Source organism: Choloepus didactylus, chromosome 1 (genome assembly GCF_015220235.1).
Source record: "Choloepus didactylus isolate mChoDid1 chromosome 1, mChoDid1.pri, whole genome shotgun sequence".
NCBI lineage: Eukaryota > Metazoa > Chordata > Mammalia > Pilosa > Megalonychidae > Choloepus > Choloepus didactylus.
In genome coordinates, this window is record NC_051307.1 from 243,874,456 (window position 1) to 243,894,602 (window position 20,147).

General features: G+C 41.8%; 1 protein-coding gene across 1 annotated transcript in view; it reads right to left on the reverse strand.

Moving 5' to 3' along the window:
* The window catches only part of C1H3orf20 (chromosome 1 C3orf20 homolog), a 167,367-nt gene that overhangs the window by 62,859 nt on the left and 84,361 nt on the right, over positions 1-20,147 (reverse strand). Inside the window, exons 8-10 of the mRNA XM_037826889.1 lie at positions 13,684-13,815; positions 5,940-6,063; positions 4,303-4,555 (exon numbers count right to left, since the gene is read on the reverse strand). Of these exons, the coding sequence (XP_037682817.1) occupies positions 4,303-4,555; positions 5,940-6,063; positions 13,684-13,815 (509 nt within the window). The remainder of the gene's footprint in view (positions 1-4,302; positions 4,556-5,939; positions 6,064-13,683; positions 13,816-20,147) is intronic.

Here is a 20,147-nt window from a genome sequence, read left to right on the forward strand (position 1 = left end):
AATTGCAAGAGAAATCGGTAAATATCTAGAGATGAATGAAAACGAGAACACAACGTATCAAAACCTATTGGATGCAGTGAAGGCAGTGCTGAGAGGGAAATTTATAGCTCTAAATGCTGTAAAAAGGAATTTTCTTATGTTGAACCACTTTTATTAAAAAGGAAGAAAGATTAGGTTAGTTGTCTTTTTCTTACTCCCTTGTTATGGTTTGTTTGAAATGCTTTTTTATTGTATGTTTAAAAAATTTTTTTATATAGTTAATTAAAAAAAGAGTTAATTAAAACAAAAACAAAAACAATGAAAAAAATATGCAGAGCCCCCTTGAGGAGTTGGTGGAGAATGCAGGGGTGTTGGGCTTCCCCACCTGGATGGCTGCTGATGGGCTCACAGACATAGGGGACTGGTGATTTGATGGGCTGAGCTATCTACCACAGGACTTGCCCTTGGCAAGACTGTTGCTGCAAAGGAGAGGTTAGGCCTGCCTATAATTGTGCCTAAGATCCCCCTCCCGAATGCCACTTTGTTGCTCAGATGTGGCCCTCTCTCTCTAGCTAAGCCAACTTGGCAGGTGAAATCACTGCCCTCCTCCCTACATGGGATTTGACACCCAGGGGAGTAAATCTTCCTGGCAATGTGGAATATGATTCCTAGGAAGGAATGTAGACCCGGCATCGTGGGATGGAGAACATCTTCTTGACCAAAAGGGGGATGTGAAAGGAAATGAAATAAGCCTCAGTGGCAGAGAGATTCCAAAAGGAGCCGAGAGGTCACTCTGGTGGGCACTCTTACACACAATATAGACAACCCTTTTTAGGTTCTAATGAATTGGAATAGCTGGCAGTAAATACCTGAAACTATCAAACTACAACCCAGAACCATGAATCTTGAAGACAATTGTATAAAAATGTGCTTATGAGGGGGTGACAATGTGATTGGGAAAGCCATAAGGACCACACTCCCCTTTGTCCACTGTATGGATGGGTGAGTGGAAAAATGGGGGGGGGACACACCAGTTTCTTTTTTACTTTAATCGTTCTTTTTCACTTTAATTTTTATTCTTCTTATTGTGCATGTGGTAATGAAAATGTCAAAAATTAATTTTGGTGATGAATGAAAGACTATATAATGGTACTGTGAAGAATTGAATGTATGCTTTTTATGATTGCATGGTATGTGAATATATCTCAATAAAAATGAATTTAAAAAAAAAAAAGGAAGAAAGAGCTAAAACCAAAAACCTAATTGAACTGAAGAAGCTAGAGAATGATCACCAAACAAACCCTAAAGCAAGTAGAAGAAAAGAAATAACAAAGATTAAAGCAGAAATAAATGATCTGAAGAACATCAACAAAAAAAATAGAATAAATCAAAATTGGTTCTTTGAGAAGATCAACAAGCTAGAATGACAAAGTCAAAAAGAGAGAAGACTCAAATAAAATCAGAAATGAGAAGGGGGTCATTACCATGGATCCCGAAGAAATTTAAAAAAACTTAAGAGGGTGTTATGACCAACTGTATCCAACAAACCAGACAACTTCTACAGGAAATGGACAATTTCCTGGAAACACATGAACAACCTAGACTGACCTGAGAAGAAATAGAAGACCTCAATAAACCAATCACAACTAAAGATATCCAGTCAGTTATCAAAAGTCTTCCTGCAAATAAAAACCCAGAGCCAGATGGCTTTCGTAGGGAATTTACCTATCTTCCAAAAGAACTAACACCATTCCTGCTCAAACTCTTCCAAAAAATTGAAGAAAAAGGAATATTACTTAACTCATTTTATGAAGCTAACATCACTCTAATATGAAAACCAGATAAAGATACTACAAGAAAGGAAACTACAGACCAATCTCCCTCATGAATATAGATGCAAAAATTCTCAAACAAAATACTTGCAAATCAAATCCAAAGGCACAGTAAAAGAATTATACACCACGGACCAAGTGGGGTTCATTCCGGGCATTGCAAGGGTGGTTCAACGTAAGAAAATCAATTAATGTAATACAATAATTAACAAAATGAAAGGGAAAAAATCAACTGATCAATCTTGATAGATGCTGAAAAGCATTCGACAAAATTCAGCATCTTTTTTCAATAAAACACTTCAAAAAGGTAAAATTGAAGGAAATTCCTCGATATGATAAAGAGCATATATGAAAAAACCCATAGCCAACATAGTACTCATGGAGAGAGACTGAAAGTCTTCCCCTAAGATCGGGAATGAGACAAGGATGCCTACTATCACCCATTATTATTCAATATTGTGCTAGAAGTTCTGGCCAAAGCAATTTGGCAAGACCTAGACATAAAAGCATCCAAATTGGAAAGGAAGAAGAGTAAAATTGTCATTATTTCCAGGAGATATGATCTTATATTTGGAAAATCTTGAGAAATCGACGACCAAAGCTACCTGAGCTAATAAATTCAGGAAAGTGACAGAATGTAAGATTTAATGCACCATAAGTCAGTAATGTTCCTATACAATAGTAATGACCTCTAATTGAAGAGGGAATCAAGAAAAATATTTCCATTCACAATAGCAACTGAAAAAATCAAGTACCTAGGAATACACTTAATCAGGATGCAAAAGACCCTTCCACAGAAAAACACAATTCTATCCAAACTGATCTACAGATGCAATGCAAATCCCAATCCAAATTCCAACAACCTAATTATGACTTGGAAAAATTAGTTATCAAATTTATTTGGAAGGGAAAGAGGACTCGAATTGCCAAAAAACATTCTAAAAAGAAGAACAAAGGGGGAAGACTTACACTTCCTGACTTTAAAGCCTACTATAAAACCACAGTGGTCAAAACAGCATGGTACTGGCACAAACATAGACGTATTGATCAATGGAATCTAATTAAGAGTTTGGAAACAGATCCCCAATCTACAATCAACTGATTTTTGACAAGGCCCCCAAATCCACTGATATGGGACAGAATAGTCTCTTCAACAAATAGGACTGGGAGAACTGGATATCCATAGCCAAAAGAATGAAAGAGGACCCCTACCTCACACCTTACACAAAAACTAACTCAAAATGGATCAAAGACCTCAATATAAGAGATAGCACCATAAAACTTCTAGAAGATAATATAGGGAAACATCTTCAAGATCTAGCAATAGGAAGTAGCTTCTTAGACCTAATACCCAAAGCACAAGAGAGAAAAGAAAAAAACAGATGAATGGGAACACCTCAAAATCAAAAGCTTCTGTGCCTCAAAGGGCTTTGTCAAAAAGGTGAAGAGGCAGTCAACTCAATGGGAGAAAATATTTGGAAACCATATATCTGATAAGAGACTGATATCCAGCATATATAAAGAAATCCTACAACTCAACAATAGTACAAACAGCCTAATTATAAAATGGGCAAAAGATATAAAAAGACGTTTTTCTAAAGAGGAAACACAAATGGCTAAAAAACACATCAGTAGTCTTGAAAATACTCAAGAATACCCTGGTCCCTATCTTAGACTCCATAAAAGTTTCACTCACTAAGTTTATTTTTCAGAAACTTAAAATCTCCAGAGTGTTCCTATGCCAGATAAATCCCCAAACCCAGAGGCAACAGCCCTTTCAAGAACATGAACCAAGTGCATCCCCCTTCCCCATAATGTTGACACCCCTTTTCAATATGAACAAGTTAGGGTGGTCATTGTCCAGATATCCCTGAAGATTGAAACAGTGATCAAAAGGGAGGGCGTAGCAGCAACAGACAAGAGAGGATTTAACAAAGGATAATGCATACTGAATCTTTATATAAATATGTTTTTTTTAGTTTGTAGGGTATTAGAATAGCTAGAAGGAAATAACTGAAATGGTGGAACTGTAACCCATAACATTCTAAGGAATTTGCTCTATAACTACTTGTTAAACTGTACTTGTGAAAGTCATCACCTTTTTGTATATATGTTATATTTCACAATAAGGAAATAACTGAAAATTGTGGAACTGTAACCCACAACATTCTTTGAAATTTGCTCTGTACTTGTTAAATTGTACTCTGCAAGTTATCACTTTTCTGCATATGTTCCATTTCACAAAAAAATGTATTAAAAAAAAGACTCCCTATTAAAAAAACAAAACAACAACAAAAACTTCTAAGCTGAAAACTACAAAAGTTGTAGAGAGGTTAGAGAAGAACTGAATTAGAAAAGGGAACTGCCATATTCATGAATTGGAACCTTCCCACACTACACAGACATCAACCATCCCACTGAAAGCCCAGCCTTCACCAGTGTCCGCCTGCTCTCTATCACAGGGCTGGAAGGAATGAAGGGCAAGGCCAACCTGGACGTGACCGCGGCTTTGGTTGGGCTCCTGCTGGTCTTCTTTCGAGTGGGGCTCATGGGAACAGACAGAAGCTCTTCCCTCGAAGACTCCGCCACTAAGGATTCTAGCCGTTGTGCTGTCTGAGATCGCAAAATGTTTTCTCCTGAGTATACGCTTAGTCTGGGGCCCCGCTCGGAATGAGGCCCGAGTTTCGTCTTGGTCCGAGCGCTTTCTGCCTCTTCCCTTACAGGATATTCTATGGTGAACAGACCTGTTGACAGAACACACTTTCCTGGTTCCCTCTTCACAGCCTGACCCCAGCCAAACTCTCTGCCCCGGCTCTGAGGCTCAAAACCTCTGAGCCCCCTCCAGCACATCTCCCTCTCCACTTCCTCGCTCTTCCTGGTTCTCCTCCCTGGGTGGCTTCCCCTTGGTCATCTAGCACAGCGCGCCCACCCGAGGACAGTTAGTGATCAGCAAATGTCAGCTGCATGTAAGAATGGGCAAATCTCATTTCTACGCACTCTTCAAGACCCAGTTCAGACCCCACTGCCCCACCGCAGCTTGGGTTTCAATCAGTCTGTGTCCTCCCTGGCACCCAGAGGCTGAAGACTCAGAGGTGAGGCACTGAGTGAGACGTCCTCCACCAGGCATTCCGGACCCACGCTGTTGTCTTCCCTGAGAATTCTGTTCCCTCTGTCTCCAGATTTAAGTCATTTCCACCTACTTTCTTTGTTATGTTGTATTTGTTTGTATTCTGGTCTGGCTTTCCCTACTAGACTGGACCTCTCATTCCTTCATTCACTCATCAAACACTGATCAAATGCTGGGCATTCAGAGACAACCCAGACAATGTTCCTTTGTGAACTCCTAGTGGAAGTACAGGGAGGGAGAGTAAATAAAGAAATATTCCCAACGCCAGGTAGAAGGATTTTTAATTAGAGCATGTATAAACTGCTGTGGGAGCCAGAGGAGGGTGTGAACAATTTTTCTGGGGAAGTCAGGGAAGGCTTAGGCTTTCCATAGGAGGGGAACATTTGAACTGAGTCTAAGAAATTTTCCAGGGAGGTCCTGGGCGAAGCATAGTCCCCCTGGACCCAGTACAGAGTAGGGGTCAGTGCTCCTTTGTTCCCAAGCCCATCCCAGTGAGGAGAGCCCAGATATGGAAGGGATCCTGAGGCCACCCCGCCTGCCCTGGGGGAGCTCTGTGAGCCTAATAAGGACAGCCTGGTGAGACCTTCCACAACAAGGAGACAGCCATAGGGGCTAAAATGGATGATGAACGGTAGGGGAGATGGAGCTGAAAGGCGAACTAAGCATGGGGTGGGGATGGAGAGGGATACAGATGAACAACATGCAAGAGAAAAATAAGACACACACACAGAGAAATTAAAGACATACATGGAGAGGACCCAGAAATCAAAGTTGGCCAGGTTCACTAGCCAAGTTAGCTGTGTGGCCTCAGCAAATCCATTCAGCAGCCCAAGCCTGATGATCCCATTGATGAATGGGATCATTTGCACCTTGGAGGCTCAGATGCAAGATGGGACAATGGGTGGGTGGGAAAGAGCTGTCCTTTGAGACAACCTGCAGGTGACCCAGGCTTGGGGAAGCAATCAGATCGGGCCTTCCCCCACCTTCTGCCCCCTTGTTACCTGCTGCCAGCAAGACAGAATTCATGAACTGAGTCACTGTCTTCTGAAACCGCTTCTTGATCTCAGCCAGGGCTCGACTCATCTTGGAAATTTTTTCATCTATATTGCTGAGTCGGCGGTTCATCTGGAGAGAGGAAACGGTGAAAGGCAGCTGTCACCTGTCCTGTAAGAAGTAGTCTGCCTTGCCCAGAGAAAACCAGGACATGCTCTGGTTTGGAGGGTGTGATTTCTCTCTGCCTGGAAAACACGTGTCTCTCCCTCAGCCCAAATCAATTCTTCCTGCACATTGGGCCAGGCCTGACTCAAACTCTGCCTCCCTGATTCTACTGGAAATTTCTGTTCCTTGACTTGGAAGGACTCCCATATTGCTCTATGCAGCTTGAAGACAGAGGTTAGCACTTTGAAATTAATTGTTTGAGCCTGTCTCCCCCTCCAGACTGTAAGCTCCTAGAGGGCAGGGAACAGATCTTGGTCTCTTTTGTGTCTGAGTGCGTGCCATGCAAAAGGTGCTCAATAAGTGCTTGTTGCATTAATGAACAACTGAATGGAGGCAGGCCTTTCCAGAGCTCTCCCTGCCTGTCTCCCTCTGCAGTGGATACTGTGGTGCATTCCCCAACCCCCCTTCATTCCTACAGCTGCTGAGAGCACTGGCCACTGACAGTTCTCAGCTGAGAATCTGCCCTTGGCAGAAGGGCACATAGAATGACTGGTCATTGTGGGCACAAAGGCCCAGGCTCCCAGACTCCATTTGGGATGACTGAAGGGCCATTCTGGCTCCAAGGCTCCCTGTGGGATGGCAGAGATCTTTGTTGTGACTGCAGTGCAGTTCAACCTCTCTCTCTGTCCAAGTCTGTTTTCCACAAACCCTCAAAGGGGTTGTTCCCAAGAGTAGTTCCCAGTAAATTCTGGCGTGCTGGTCTCCCCTTCAGAGTCTGTTTCCGGGTGAATCCGACCTGAGGTGCACTCTGATCAGCTGGGGCATCTCAATGGTACTGCAAAACTAGGTTCAAGTTCCAGAAGGATTTGTAGTCAGAGTCTGACTATTTAAATCTTTTTCTGCAGGGAAGCCTTCTCCAATTTCCTTAGCCAACAGTGACTGCTCTCTAGGCTAAATTTCCTGCTTCCATTCCTTTTCTTTCTGCCCTGTGTCCTGGTCATTTTCTTACTCCTTTATCTCTAAATTTCATCAGCTCCTTGAGGGCAGGATCTACAACTTCTATGTCTCCCTCTTAATGCAGTCTAGGTATGAACAAGTTTTCTTCTGTGCGATTTAAGCAAGGGGTGGGGGGGCGGTGGAGAGTGGGGTTGGGTGCTGAAAATAATTTTCTGAAGAACAAAGAACACCCATGCTTCCTTCTTTACTCTGCAGGCAGGAATTCTATAAAGAATGCCCCAATTAATAGCAAAGGCTGAACAATCCTTTGGATTGCTGGCCCCAGCTGCTGCTTCTGGGTTAATTTTATTTATTTATTTGTAATTTACACCCAGCCTGCTTCCAAAGAGGATTTGAGGCAGCGCTCTAAGCTAATAAAACATTTAAATTGAGGTGATGCCTCGCTTCCAAAGTGCTGTCTTGATAGAAATATTTAGTGAGGAGCCCAGCCGCAGGGCTGGAAAAGCTGGGACTGTCAGTTTGGCTGTCGCTCTGATGGGTGGCTCCTCCCGTGATGATGAGTGTCTGGGGAAGTCATCTAACAAGCTTCCAAGTCACAGAAACTTTGAGGGAGGAGGACACCACCCCCCTCCAGCTTTTCTAGGTGGCTGTGAATTTTGCTGATGAGGATAACCAGACCCAAACAAGCCCACATAGGAAGGGAATTGAAGAAATTGTAAAATCACAGGATGGGAGCATGGTAAAGCTGGGCAGGTCCTTACTACAGATTATTCCACAGATGGGGAAACTGAGGCCCAGAACAAGGATGGGAGTGGTTGCAGGTCCTATGGTCTTAGTCTAAATTCTTTACCAAACCCCACACTCAACAACTTTTCTCAGAGGCTCCTGGCAGCTCTCGTAGTCCAAGAATCTAAGATGGGCCAATTTTATGAGCCTTGAAAGTTCATGTAAAAATATCCTGAGAAGCTTAATCAGACCATAAAGGCCAATATTTGGAAACTCTGTTACACACAGTAAATCATGATTCTCATTCATTTGTTTAGCTAGTTAGAAAGTTGTAATATTCGGTACACATTCCTGCATTTTCAAATAGGATAGGTTAAGACCTTAATCTTTTTTTTTTTTCCTTTGGGAAGCCAGTCTTCATGGTCAATGTCAACTCCTCTCATCTCTAATGCAATACTTTTTTTTCAGAAGCTGTTTTAATGCACTTTTCTGTTTACCCTGTGCTAAATGTCCCCAAGATAGTTATGCTCTTTGGGTTATTATGTCCTTTTTAGTAACTTTTTGGGCTTTTCCCTCACTGTCAAACTGTGCCTTTGTAAACTTCCCTTAATGTGTGTTCCCCTGTGTGGGGATACTTCCTCTAGACCAGCACTGTCCAGTAGAAATATAATGCGAGCTATATAAGGAATTTTAAACATTCTAGTAGGTGCATTTAAAAAGTTTTTTAAAAGGTGAAATTAATTTTAATATTATGTTTATTTTATCAAACATAACAAAAATACTATCATTTCAACATGTAATCCAAAGAAAACAATTAATGAGAAATTTTACATTCTCTGTTCATATTAAGTCTTTGGAATCTGAGTTTATCTCACACTTACAGCCCATCTTAATTCAAACTGGTCACATTTCAAGTGCTCAATAGCCACATGGGGCTTGTGACTACCATCCTGGACAGCACAGCTCTGGATGTCTTTTGGGGATTGAATCATGTCCCCACAAAAGGCATGTTCAGGTCCCAACCCCTGGTCCTGTGTGTGAATCCACTTGTAAATAGGACCCTTGAAGATTTATTTATTAAGGTGTGCCCAAACTTCAGGAGGGTGGGCCCTGATCCAATATGGTGGAAGTCCTAACAAGCAAAGGAATTGGACAGGGAAAATTGAGCCATGGGAAAGAGATGGAAGTCAACAGAACCAGAGGAGAAAGAGGAGACTTATAGCCACATGCATCGCTATGTGACAAGAGCCAAGGAACAAGATCTCACAGATCCAGCCCCCAAACGCCACAGTCTTCAGGGAGAAAGCATCACCCTACTGATGCCTCAAGTTTGGACTTCTACTAAAACTGTGAGCCAAAAAATTCCTGTGTTTAAGCCAACACATTGTATGGTATTTGTTTTAGCAGCCAGGAAACTAAGATGACGTCTAATTCTAGCTTGCTAAAAAGTTGCAGTAAGGTAAGAAAAAAAGAAGACAAATGACTAAGGGACTTTTTTAAGCCTAGAGAACATGCTTAGACTTACATTTCTCTAGCCTCGTTCTCAGCTGTATTCCAAACTTCAGAGATAACCAGATGAGAGGTTGTCAGGAAAACAGAGCATCACTACAATTTTATGAGAATGAACAATTTTCTAAAATCTATTGCCTTTGATAAGAAAAGTAATTTTGCATTTTTAAACAGTCTATTAAAAAAAGGTTTTCAAGAAACAGACATGTTTCTTGCACTTAATCATGTAACAATGACTTTTAGAGTAACAATATGGAACCAAATTGACAAGATGGACTCATCAATAAACCTAGTAATTTATGTTAGCTAAAATCCTTTGGTTATTTTGCTCTTTGGAGTAACCGCTCCAGGCTGAATTCACAGGCATCTTAGTCTCCTGGGTGTTCCTGCATGCCCCTCTGCCTGGCACACCACACTAATCCAGCTGGATTGTAGCTGGTTGGATGTCTTTGCCTGTTCCAGACCAGAGGAACTGTGACTTCTTCGTTTCTTCTTTTTTTCTTTTCTTTCCTTCCCTCCCTCCCTCCCTCCTTCTCTCCCTATCTATCATCCATCATCTATTGCTCTGTCTTCTGAACATATGAGAGCTAGTTGCACACATCCTTGAACTAACACTATAATTCATATATACAATTCTAATGAACAAGAACATTCTTTTATGCAATCCCATTAAGCACAGCTAAGAAGTACAAGAGATTCAACAATGATACAAAGCTTACATTCTATATTTCCTTTTCCTTATGTCTCAACTGTGTCCCTTTGAGCCTCCTGTCCTCCATCCTCATATCCGATCTGGGATCATCCTTGGCATTCAATTGTCATCTATTTAGACTGTCTCTTTTTTTTTTTTTCTCAATTGTGGAAACATACATACAGCCTAAATCTTCCCATTCCACCCCCCTCCCTAGCATTCCATTAGTGGGATTAGTCACATTTAGAATGTTGTAATGCTATCACCTTCCCACCATCCATTACTAGAAATTTCCCTTCACCTCAAACAGCAACCCTACACTCATTTCTTAACAACCCATTGCACCTTCCCCCATTTCTCTTAACCCATACTCTACTATTCATCTCTATGGTCATATTCTCTGATAATTTCTTTGTGTTTACTGTGGGGCTTAAAATTAACCTCTTAAATCCATAACAATCTTGTTTTTCTTTGATACCAACTTAATTTCAATAGGACACAAAAACTAAGTACCTATACTCCTCCGTTCCTCCACACTTCTTCATTTCTACATCCCTGGCAGCCAACATGGCACACTGCGGGTGCTAATAAATGTTTATTCAATTAGTTAATGACTTAATGAAATTGAAGTGCTACTGAAATAAAAGTGCAATGAAAGAAAAAAGAAAGGTGCAGATCTTTCCTTCAGCAGAAGCACAGGTGCTTTCTAAGTCTTTCCTGATGACCTTGATCCCCAACAATCCCTGCCTCCTGTGTCCTCACATAAAGCGAGGACACTGGGCCGGGTGGTCTCTGTGGGCTCCGTCAGCTCTGAGTCTATGGGCCTGTGGCATGCAGTGACACTTGTATCTGCAGATTAAGAGCCTCTTGTTCAGGGTGACCACATAATTTATCATCTGAACTGGGACACTTGGAGAGTGGAAGGGGGTGCTATTAATAATGCCTCCAGGCTGACAGGTGTCAGCTGGGACCAGCCCCCTGGCAAACTGGGAGGTGTGATCACCCTGGTGCTGTTCCAAGGAGCCTTCCTTGAGTGAGCCAACCCCGGCGAAGTGCCCCTTTGTGGAGTGCAAATGGTCGGCCCCATCCAATCAAGCTCTTGGTTACACGAGTTTCATGTTGCGTGTTGTGCTGGTTTGAATCTATTACGTACCCCAGAGAAAGCCAGGTTCTTTTAATCCAATCTTATGGGGGCAGATCTATTGTGGGTGGGATCTTTACATTAGGTTGTTTCCACGGAGATGTGACCCATCCAATTAAGGGTGGGGCCTTTTGATTAGATTATTTCAATGGAGATGTGAACCCCTCATTCAAGGTGGGTCTTAATTAGTTTACTGGAGTTCTTAAGAGAGCTGACACAGACCAGACATTTAGAGAAGCTGAGAGAGACAGTTTGGAGAGAAGCTAAGATATGTAATCCAGCATTTGCCCCCGGGAAAAGCTAAGAGAGAAGCTAAGAGAGAAGCCTAGAGAGAAAATGCCCAGAGACATTTTGGAGACAGCTGTTGAAATCAGAGCCAACACAGACCCAGACGTTTGGAGATGCTAAGCTAAGAGATGAAGCCCAGAGTTTGCCTCAGAGAAACTAAGTGAGAATCCACAGATGCTTCAGGAGAAAGCCACTGGAATCAGAAGCTGAAAGCAACATGAACCGGGAGCAAAGGACCAGCAGACAACAGCCACGTGCCTTCCCAGCTGACAGAGGTGTTCCAGACGCCATCGGCCTTTTCCTCAGAGAAGGTATCTACCTCTTGATGCCTTAATTTGGACATCTTTATGACCTTAGAACTGTAAATTTGTGAACTGTTTAACCCCCATTGTAAAAGCCAATCCATTTCTTGTATCTTGCATTCTGGCAGCTTTAACAAACTGGAACATGTGTCAAGGATTCTCCTTCAGACTATAAACTCCTCAGGGATTCAGGACTGTGTTCTGTTCATCTCCATTTTCTCCATCTCTGCCTATGATGTTGACTTGGGTCCTGGCACACAATAAAAGCAACATAGAACCAGTGGGTGGGAGGATTGAGCTCCCAGTCTCTGCTGTTTCCTCATTCACCCAACAAATACTTAGAAAATACTTAATTTGAAGCAGTCCTGGTATTGGGCACTGGGGCAAGAGGCATTAGTAGGAATCACAGGGCATTCCCAATTTGATGGAGAAGGTTGACTCGTAAATAAAAACAAAAGAATGCTATAATGGAGGTGTGGCATGGCTGGGAAGGCCCAGCAGAAGAAGAGAGAGACTCCCTGGGGTGGAAAAGGGAGTGGAGGAGAGGGGTCATCCACACATCCTGGAGGTTATTCTGTCCAGCATCACTTCTCCTTTTGGTAACAGCACCCAGATTTTTCTTTAGGGAACCACTCCTGCCCTACCCTGAGCCCAGAATTTTCACTTGGAGCTGCTCTCACCCCTTGGCTCCCAGGATGGGCATAAGACTTACGCCTGGCAACAAGAGTAACACCCCTGACCCCCGGTCACCATGAGTGTTTGACACGAGCAGCCAATAGAGCCCATGAGTGTTCAGGCTGGCACCCTTACTGGAGTGCTTAGGAAAGAGGAACTCTTCTCCAGGGGAGACTAGAGCTACTAGAACAATGGTCTAGAGATGATTGTGATCATCTCATCACCATGTGGAAAGAAATCTAAGAATGAAGCCAATAAAGAGGAAAGCAGAATCAAGGGAAGGAAAAGAGCTGAAGGAATTATTTGAGGATCTAGAACCTTTCATGCTTGAAGCTATGTATTGACAGACTTTTCAGTTTGAGAGCTGTTCTGGTTTGCTAATGCTGCCAGAATGCAAAACCCCAGAAATGGATTCGCTTTTATAAAGGGGGTTTATTTGGTTACACAGTTACAGTCCTAAGGCCATAAAGTGTCCAAGTGAATGAGTCAACAATTGGGTACCTTCACTGGAGGAAGGCGAATGGCATCCTGAAAGCCTGTGTTAGCTGGGAAGGTATGTGGCTGGCATCTGCTCCAGATGGCTTTCTCCCAGGACGTTTATCTCTAGGCTTCAGCTTTTCTCCAAAATGTCACTCTCGGTTGCTCTTGGGGTGTTTGTCCTATCTTAGCTTCTCCGGAGCACAAGTCTGCTTTCAATGGCCATCTTCAAAATGTCTCTGTAAGCTGCAGCTTACAGAATCCTGTGCATTCTTCAAAGTGTCCCTCTTGGCTGTAGCGAGCTCACTCCTTCTATCTGAACTTATATAGTGCTCTAGTGAACTAATCAAGGCCCACGCTGAATGGGCGGGGCCAAACCTCCACAGAAACTATCCAATCAGAGTCATCACCCACAGTTGGGTGGGGCACATCTCCATGGAAACACTCAAAGAATTACAATCTAATCAACACTGATACATCTGCCCACACAAGATTAAATTAAAGATAACGGCATTTTGGGGGACATAATACATTCAAACTGGCACAGGGGCCAATATAGTCTCTTTTTCATGCATAAACCAGTCCGCTTTGGATTCTGTTGCTTACAACTGAAAGGAGTCTAACTGACACAAGACAATTCACAGAGAAAGTGATACTAAGGGTGGGCCATGGATGATGCACAAGAGTCCATGAGGCAGAGAATGAGGTAGGGTCTGGCATCAGGGGGAGCAGCATAGGCCGGAGCATTGAGGTGGAAGGTGGCACCCCCACCTGGAGATGCTCTGGGGTCAGGGCTTGGTGGCTGGTCTGCTATGCCTTACCTGTTTATCGTGGGCCATCCCATGGGGACAGTTGTTGGCCGATATAGTGAGGGTCACTGTCTCATTCAGGGAGGTGAAGGTGACCATCATGGAGTCCTGTCCCAGCACTGTCAGCTTCATTTGCTCGTTCACCTTCAAGGGAAGGAAACAGTACTTATAGGATCCCTGTTTCAATTGTCCCACCCATCCCTTGCTGACCCAGAACAGAGCACAAACCATCTCTTGGCTTGGGGCTGAAGGATTTGTAAGAAATTTTTGGTTCTTAAGTTGGAATTTAGCTTTCATGGAGAAGACAGAAGAATGCCAGTCTCTTTTTGGGGGATTAGTAGAAAAGTCATGGATGCCTCTTTACCCTGGTTCCTTCCCTTTCCAACCCAAGTCTGGAACCAACTGTGAAACAGACACAGGAATCAGACCAGTTAATCAACTTAATTTCTGGCTAATACTTAGCCCCTGAATTAAATGAATCCCTCCAGGCATCAGGCCTGACAAGAAGTCCTGCCCTCTAGCAGGTAGAGCCTGCCTTGGAAAGCTGTCCACATGGCAGGGAGCACCTGATTGCACCCCCTCAACAGGTGGGCAGAGGCAAAAGAGGACCCTGCCAGGGTTTCCAGCCAGGGTGAAGCCATACATGGTGTGCCAGTTTGAATGTACTGTGTCCCTCCAAATGCCATTATCTTTGATGTAATCTTGTGTGGGTGGACCTATCGGTGTTGATTAGATTGTAATTCTTTGAGTGTTTCCATGGAAATGTGTCCCACCCAACTGTAGGTGATAACTCTGATTAGATATTTCCATGGAGGTGTGGCCCCACACATTCAGGGTGGGCCTTGATCAGTGGAGCCATATAAATGAGCTGACAAGAAGAAGGAACTCAGTGCAGCTGTGAGTGACATTTTGAAGAGGAGCTACAGCCAAGAGGGACACTTTGAAGAAAGCATGGGAGCTGCAGATGAGAGAAAGTTGGAAGACTGCTGTTGAAAGCAGACGCTTGCTCCAGAGAAGCTAAGAGAGGACAAATACCCCAAGTGCAACTAAGAGTGACATTTTTGAGGAACTTCAGCCTAGAGAGGAATGTCCTGGGAGAAAGCCATTTTGAAACCAGAACTTTGGAGCAGACGCTCCAACTAACAGAGGTTTTCTGGACACCATTGGCCATCCCCCAGTGAAGGTACCCGATTGCTGATGTGTCACCTTGGACACTTTATGGCCTTAAGACTGTAACTTTGTAACCAAATAAACCCCCTTTATAAAATCTGATCCATTTCTGGTCGTTTTGCATTCTGGCAGCATTAGCAAACTAGAACACATGGTCAGGCCCTTCCCCTACACTCACCAAATACATCACTACTCTTCCCCTGAAGAGGAGTCAAAGACCCATGAGAACAAGGGCACACTATCCTTTCCACCTCTTCCCAAAGGGTTTCCTACTGAATAGTCCCGGACGGGGACACAGGGAGGAGGAGAGGATGGTCACTGTATTCCCTGTATTGGTTACAAGCCATTGTGTCTCTCTGAATCTCACATTCTTCCACACAAAGCAGCTGAATGGCTAGTATTAGGCTAAAATAAGACAAGAAATATGGACGTGGTTTTTTGTAAGCCATAAAAGCCATATCAAACATGAGGAGATTTGTCAGAACGTGGCAGAGCAACCCACATTTCAGGTCCCTGGACAGTTCACGTGTATAGTGAATTATTTATTCACAGTGGCCCTATCCAAGAGCCTAGAAGTATGCAGCCAACCCCTGCTGAGTGATGCTGCTTCCTCTTCAGTCTTCACCGTCCCTGACCTACAGTAACCCCTCACCTACCAACTCCCTTGGAACTCCTCTGAACTAAGAAAACACCCTCCATTTCGTTCTTCCCATTTCCTTCTATTCCACTAGCTGGCTCAGCGGTCTACTCTCAATTTACTCCTTATTGAGTCCCTTCTTCATACTCCGTGGACACAATTCTCATCCCCTCCAGTACCCTGCTGATTGTCAATGATTGTCTTGTTAAGTCTTTTGACATCTTCAAAACTGTTGATCACTTAAGAAAAACCCTACCCTCTCCTGTTCTCCTACTAGAGATGTAGTATACAGCCATGGTTAGGAGCTTAAGCTATGCAGTTGGACAGAGTTCAAATCCCAGTGTTGCCACTAACCAGTCAGGCAATTTTAGGTTTGTTAGCTTCTATGAGCCTGGGGACAATACTAGAAACCTTCTTCTAGGGCACTGAGCAGATTTCAGGGGATAGAACATACATAGGGTTTAGCATGATACAGCTATTATTTATCATCCTTACTCCCTGAGTGGTTTCTCTTCTTTTCCCCCAATATCCCAAATACAGACACTCTCCAAATCTAGCTACTGCTCATATTCTTACTCATTCATGCTCTAGCCAATCACATCATATCCCTCATCTGCAAATCCTTATTCCAGACCAAATCTCTTACCCTAGGTCTGGATCCATGTTGCAACAGATCAGAGAGATATGCTCACTGAGCCCAATCAGCATGTCTGAAACCACATTAATTGTTGATCCTCTTTTCCAATTTCTCTGTTTCACCAGCAGGACCATCATCTACCCAGTCAACCAGGCTGGAAACTGAGTCATCTGTCATTCCTGTCCTCCTTTCATTTATCCCTTACAGCCCATGACTGAAATTCATCAAGTTCTTTTTTCTTCTTTTTAAAAATAGTATATATATATATGTATGTATGTATGTATGTATGTATGTGTGTGTATATATATATATATATATATCCTTTACAGCCCATGACTGAACTTCATCAAGTTCTTTTTTCTTCTTTTTAAAAAGTTTATATATATATATATATATATATATATATATATATATATTCCTTTTTATACATAGGACCCTTTGTTATGATACTGCCACCACCTTAAATCATGTTAGGTTTGGCTAGTAGCCACCCAAACAGTCTGTCCACTAGCTCTTCCAAAGGTCATTCCCTCACCAGCTGACCTTCCACACAAATGCTGGACTAAGCATGCCAGTCCTTAGCTTAAAAACTAAACAGCTGGAGGTGGGGCAAGACGGCAGCATAGGGAGGTGTGGAATTTAGTTAGCCCCCTAGAGCAGCTAGTAAATAGCCAGAAATAACTAAATAATCAAACAACTGATGGAGGGACATCCATGACTGAACACACATCATACACCAGCCTGAAATGGGTGGAATGGCAGAGATTGCAGCATAGAACTGGAAACCTGATACTGAATACAGCCTCCTGCTGAGAACTGGGCCTGTCTGGTCCGGGAAAATGATTGGGGTAATCAAGGAAACCAGATTGCTAGACAAAAAAAGTTACGAATTACATTAGGAGAAATGAAGATATGGCCTAGTCAAAGGAACAAACTTACACTTCAAATGAGATACAGGAGTTGAAACAACTAATTAAAGATCTTCAAACAAATACGCTAAATCAATTCAAAAATCAAATCGATGAGTTGAGGGAAGATATGGCAAAACAGTGAAGGATATAAAGAAGACATTGGGCAAATATAAGGAAGAACAGGAAAGTTTGAAAAAACAATTGGCAGAACTTATGGGAATGAAAGGCATAATAGAAGAGATGAAAAACACAATGGAGACATTCAACAGCAGATTTGAAGAGGCAGAGGAAAGGATTCAGGAATTAGAGGACAGGACATCTGAAATCATACACACAAAAGAACAGATAGGGAAAAGAATGGAAAAATATGAACAGGGTCTCAGGGAATTGAATGACAGCATGAAGCACATGAATATATGTGTCATGGGTGTCCCAGAAGAAGAGAAGGGAAAAGGGTCAGAAAGAATAAAAGAGGAAATAAACACTGAAAATTTCCCATCTCTTATGAAAGATATAAAATTACAGATCCAAGAAGCACAATGTACCCCAAATAGAATAGATCTGAGTAGACCATCTCCAAGACACTTAATAGATTATCAAATGTCAAAGACAAAGAGAGAATTCTGAAAGCAGCAAGAGAAAAGTGATTCATTGCATACAAGTAAAGCTCGATAAGACTATGCCCAGATTTCTCTGCAGAAACCAGGTGAGAAGGCAATTGTATGATGTATTTAAAATACTGAAAGAGAAAAACTGCCAACCAGGAATTCTATATCCAGCAAAACTGTCTTTCAAAAATGAGGGAGAGATTAAAATAGTTTCAGACAGATACTGATAGAGAGTTTGTGAATAAGAGACCTGAGCTTCAAGAAATACTAAAGGGAGTGTTAAAGGCTGATAGGAAAAGATGGGAGAGGGAGGTTTGGAGAACAGTGCAGAAATGAAGACTTTCAGGAAGGGTAAAAGGAGAGAGAGGAAAAAAATAAGTTATGACTTATAAAAACCAAAAGACAAAATGGTAGAAGAAAGTACTGCCCTTACAGTAATAACACTAAATGTTAATGGATTAAACTCCCCCCAAAAAAGACACAGACTGGCAGAATGTATTAAAAATAAGACCCATCTATATGCTGTCTACAAGAAACTCATTTTAGACACAAGGACAAAAATAGGCTGAAAGTGAAAGGTTGGAAAAAGATACTTCATGCACAAAACAACCAGAAAAAAGCAGGAGAAGCTATGGTAATATCAGACAAATTAGACTTCAAATGTAAGACAATTAACAGAGACAAAGAAGGACACTACATATTAATTAAAGGGACAATTCATTAAGAAAACATAACAAACATATATACTTATGCACTGAGTAAGAGTGCCCCAAAATACATGAAGCAAACACTGACAACATTGAAAGAAGTAGATAACAGTTGGAGACTTCAATACACCACTCTCATCAATGTACAGAACATCTAGATAGAGGTTCAAGAAGGAAACGAGATGCTGAATTGTACAATAAATGAACTAGACTTGACAGACATTTATAGAATATCACATCTCACAACAGCAGGATACATATGCATCTCAAGTGCTCATGGATCATTCTCTAGGCTAGACCACTTGTTGGGTCACAAAGGAAGTCTCAACAAAGTTAAAAAAAATGATATTATACAAAACACCTTCTCGGATGATAATGGAATGTAGTTGGAAATCAGTAACAGGCAGAAGTGTCAGAAAATTCACAAATATATGGAGGCTAAATAATACACTCTTAGGCAACCAGTGGGTAAAGGAAGAAATTACAAGAGAAATTAGTAAATACCTCGAGGCAAATGACAATGAAAACACAACATATAAAAACTTACGGGATGCAGCAAAGTTGGTGCTGAGAGGGAAATTCATTGCCCGAAATGCCTATATTAAACGAGAAGAAAGAGAAAAAATTGAGGAATTAACTGGACACCTAGAGGAACTAGAGAAAGGACAACAAACTAATTCTGAAGCAAACAGAAGGAAAAAAAATTACAAAGATTAGAGCAGAAATAAATGAAACTGAGAACAGGAAAACAATAGAGAGAATCAACAAAACAAGAAGTTGGTTCTTTGAGAAAATCAATAAAATCAGTGGACCCTTAGCTAGGCTAACAAAGAAATGAGAGTGGAGGCAAATAAACACAATTAGAAATGGGGAAGGGGACATAACTACTGATCCTGCAGAAATAAAGGAGATAAGGAGAGGATACTATAAGCAACTATAAGCTAATGAACTAGACAACTTAGACAAAATGGACAACATCCTAGAAAAGCATGAACAACTAACATTGACTGGAGAAGAAATAGACAACCTCAACAAACCAATCACAAGTAAAGAGATAGAGTCTGTCATCAAAAAGCTCCCAAAAGAGAAAAGCCCAGGACCAGGTGGCTTCACATGTGAAGTCTACCAAGCATTCAAGAAAGAATTAATACCAGTCCTGCTCAAACTCCTCAAAAAAATTGAAGAGGAGGGAAAGCCTTCTAACTAATTCTATGAAGCCAACATCACCCTAATACCAAAGTCAGACAAAGATACCAGACAAAAAAGAAAAGAAAATTACACAGCAATCTCTTTAATGAATATAGATGCAAAAATCCTCAACAAAATACTTGCAAATCAAATGCAGCATCACATTAAAAGAATTTTACACCATGACCAGGTAGGATTTATTCCAGGTATACAAAGGTGGTTCAACACAAGAAAATCAATTAATGTAATACACCACATCAATGAATCAAAGTGGAAGAACCATGATTGTCTCAATCGATTCAGAAAAGGCGTTTGACAAAATTCAACATCCTTTCTTGATGAAAACACTTCAAAAGATAGGAATAGAAGGGAACTTTCTCAATATGATAAAGGGTACTTATGAAAAACCCACAGCTAACATCATACTCAATGGGGAAAGACTGAAAGCTCTTCCTCTAAGATCAGGAACAAGACAATGATGCCCATAGTCACCATTGTTATTCAACATTGTGCTGGAAGTTCTAGCTAGAGCAATTAGGCAAGAAAAAGAAATAAAAGGCATCCAAATTGGGGAGGAAGAAGTAAAAGTTTTACTGTTTGCAGGTGGCATGATCCTAT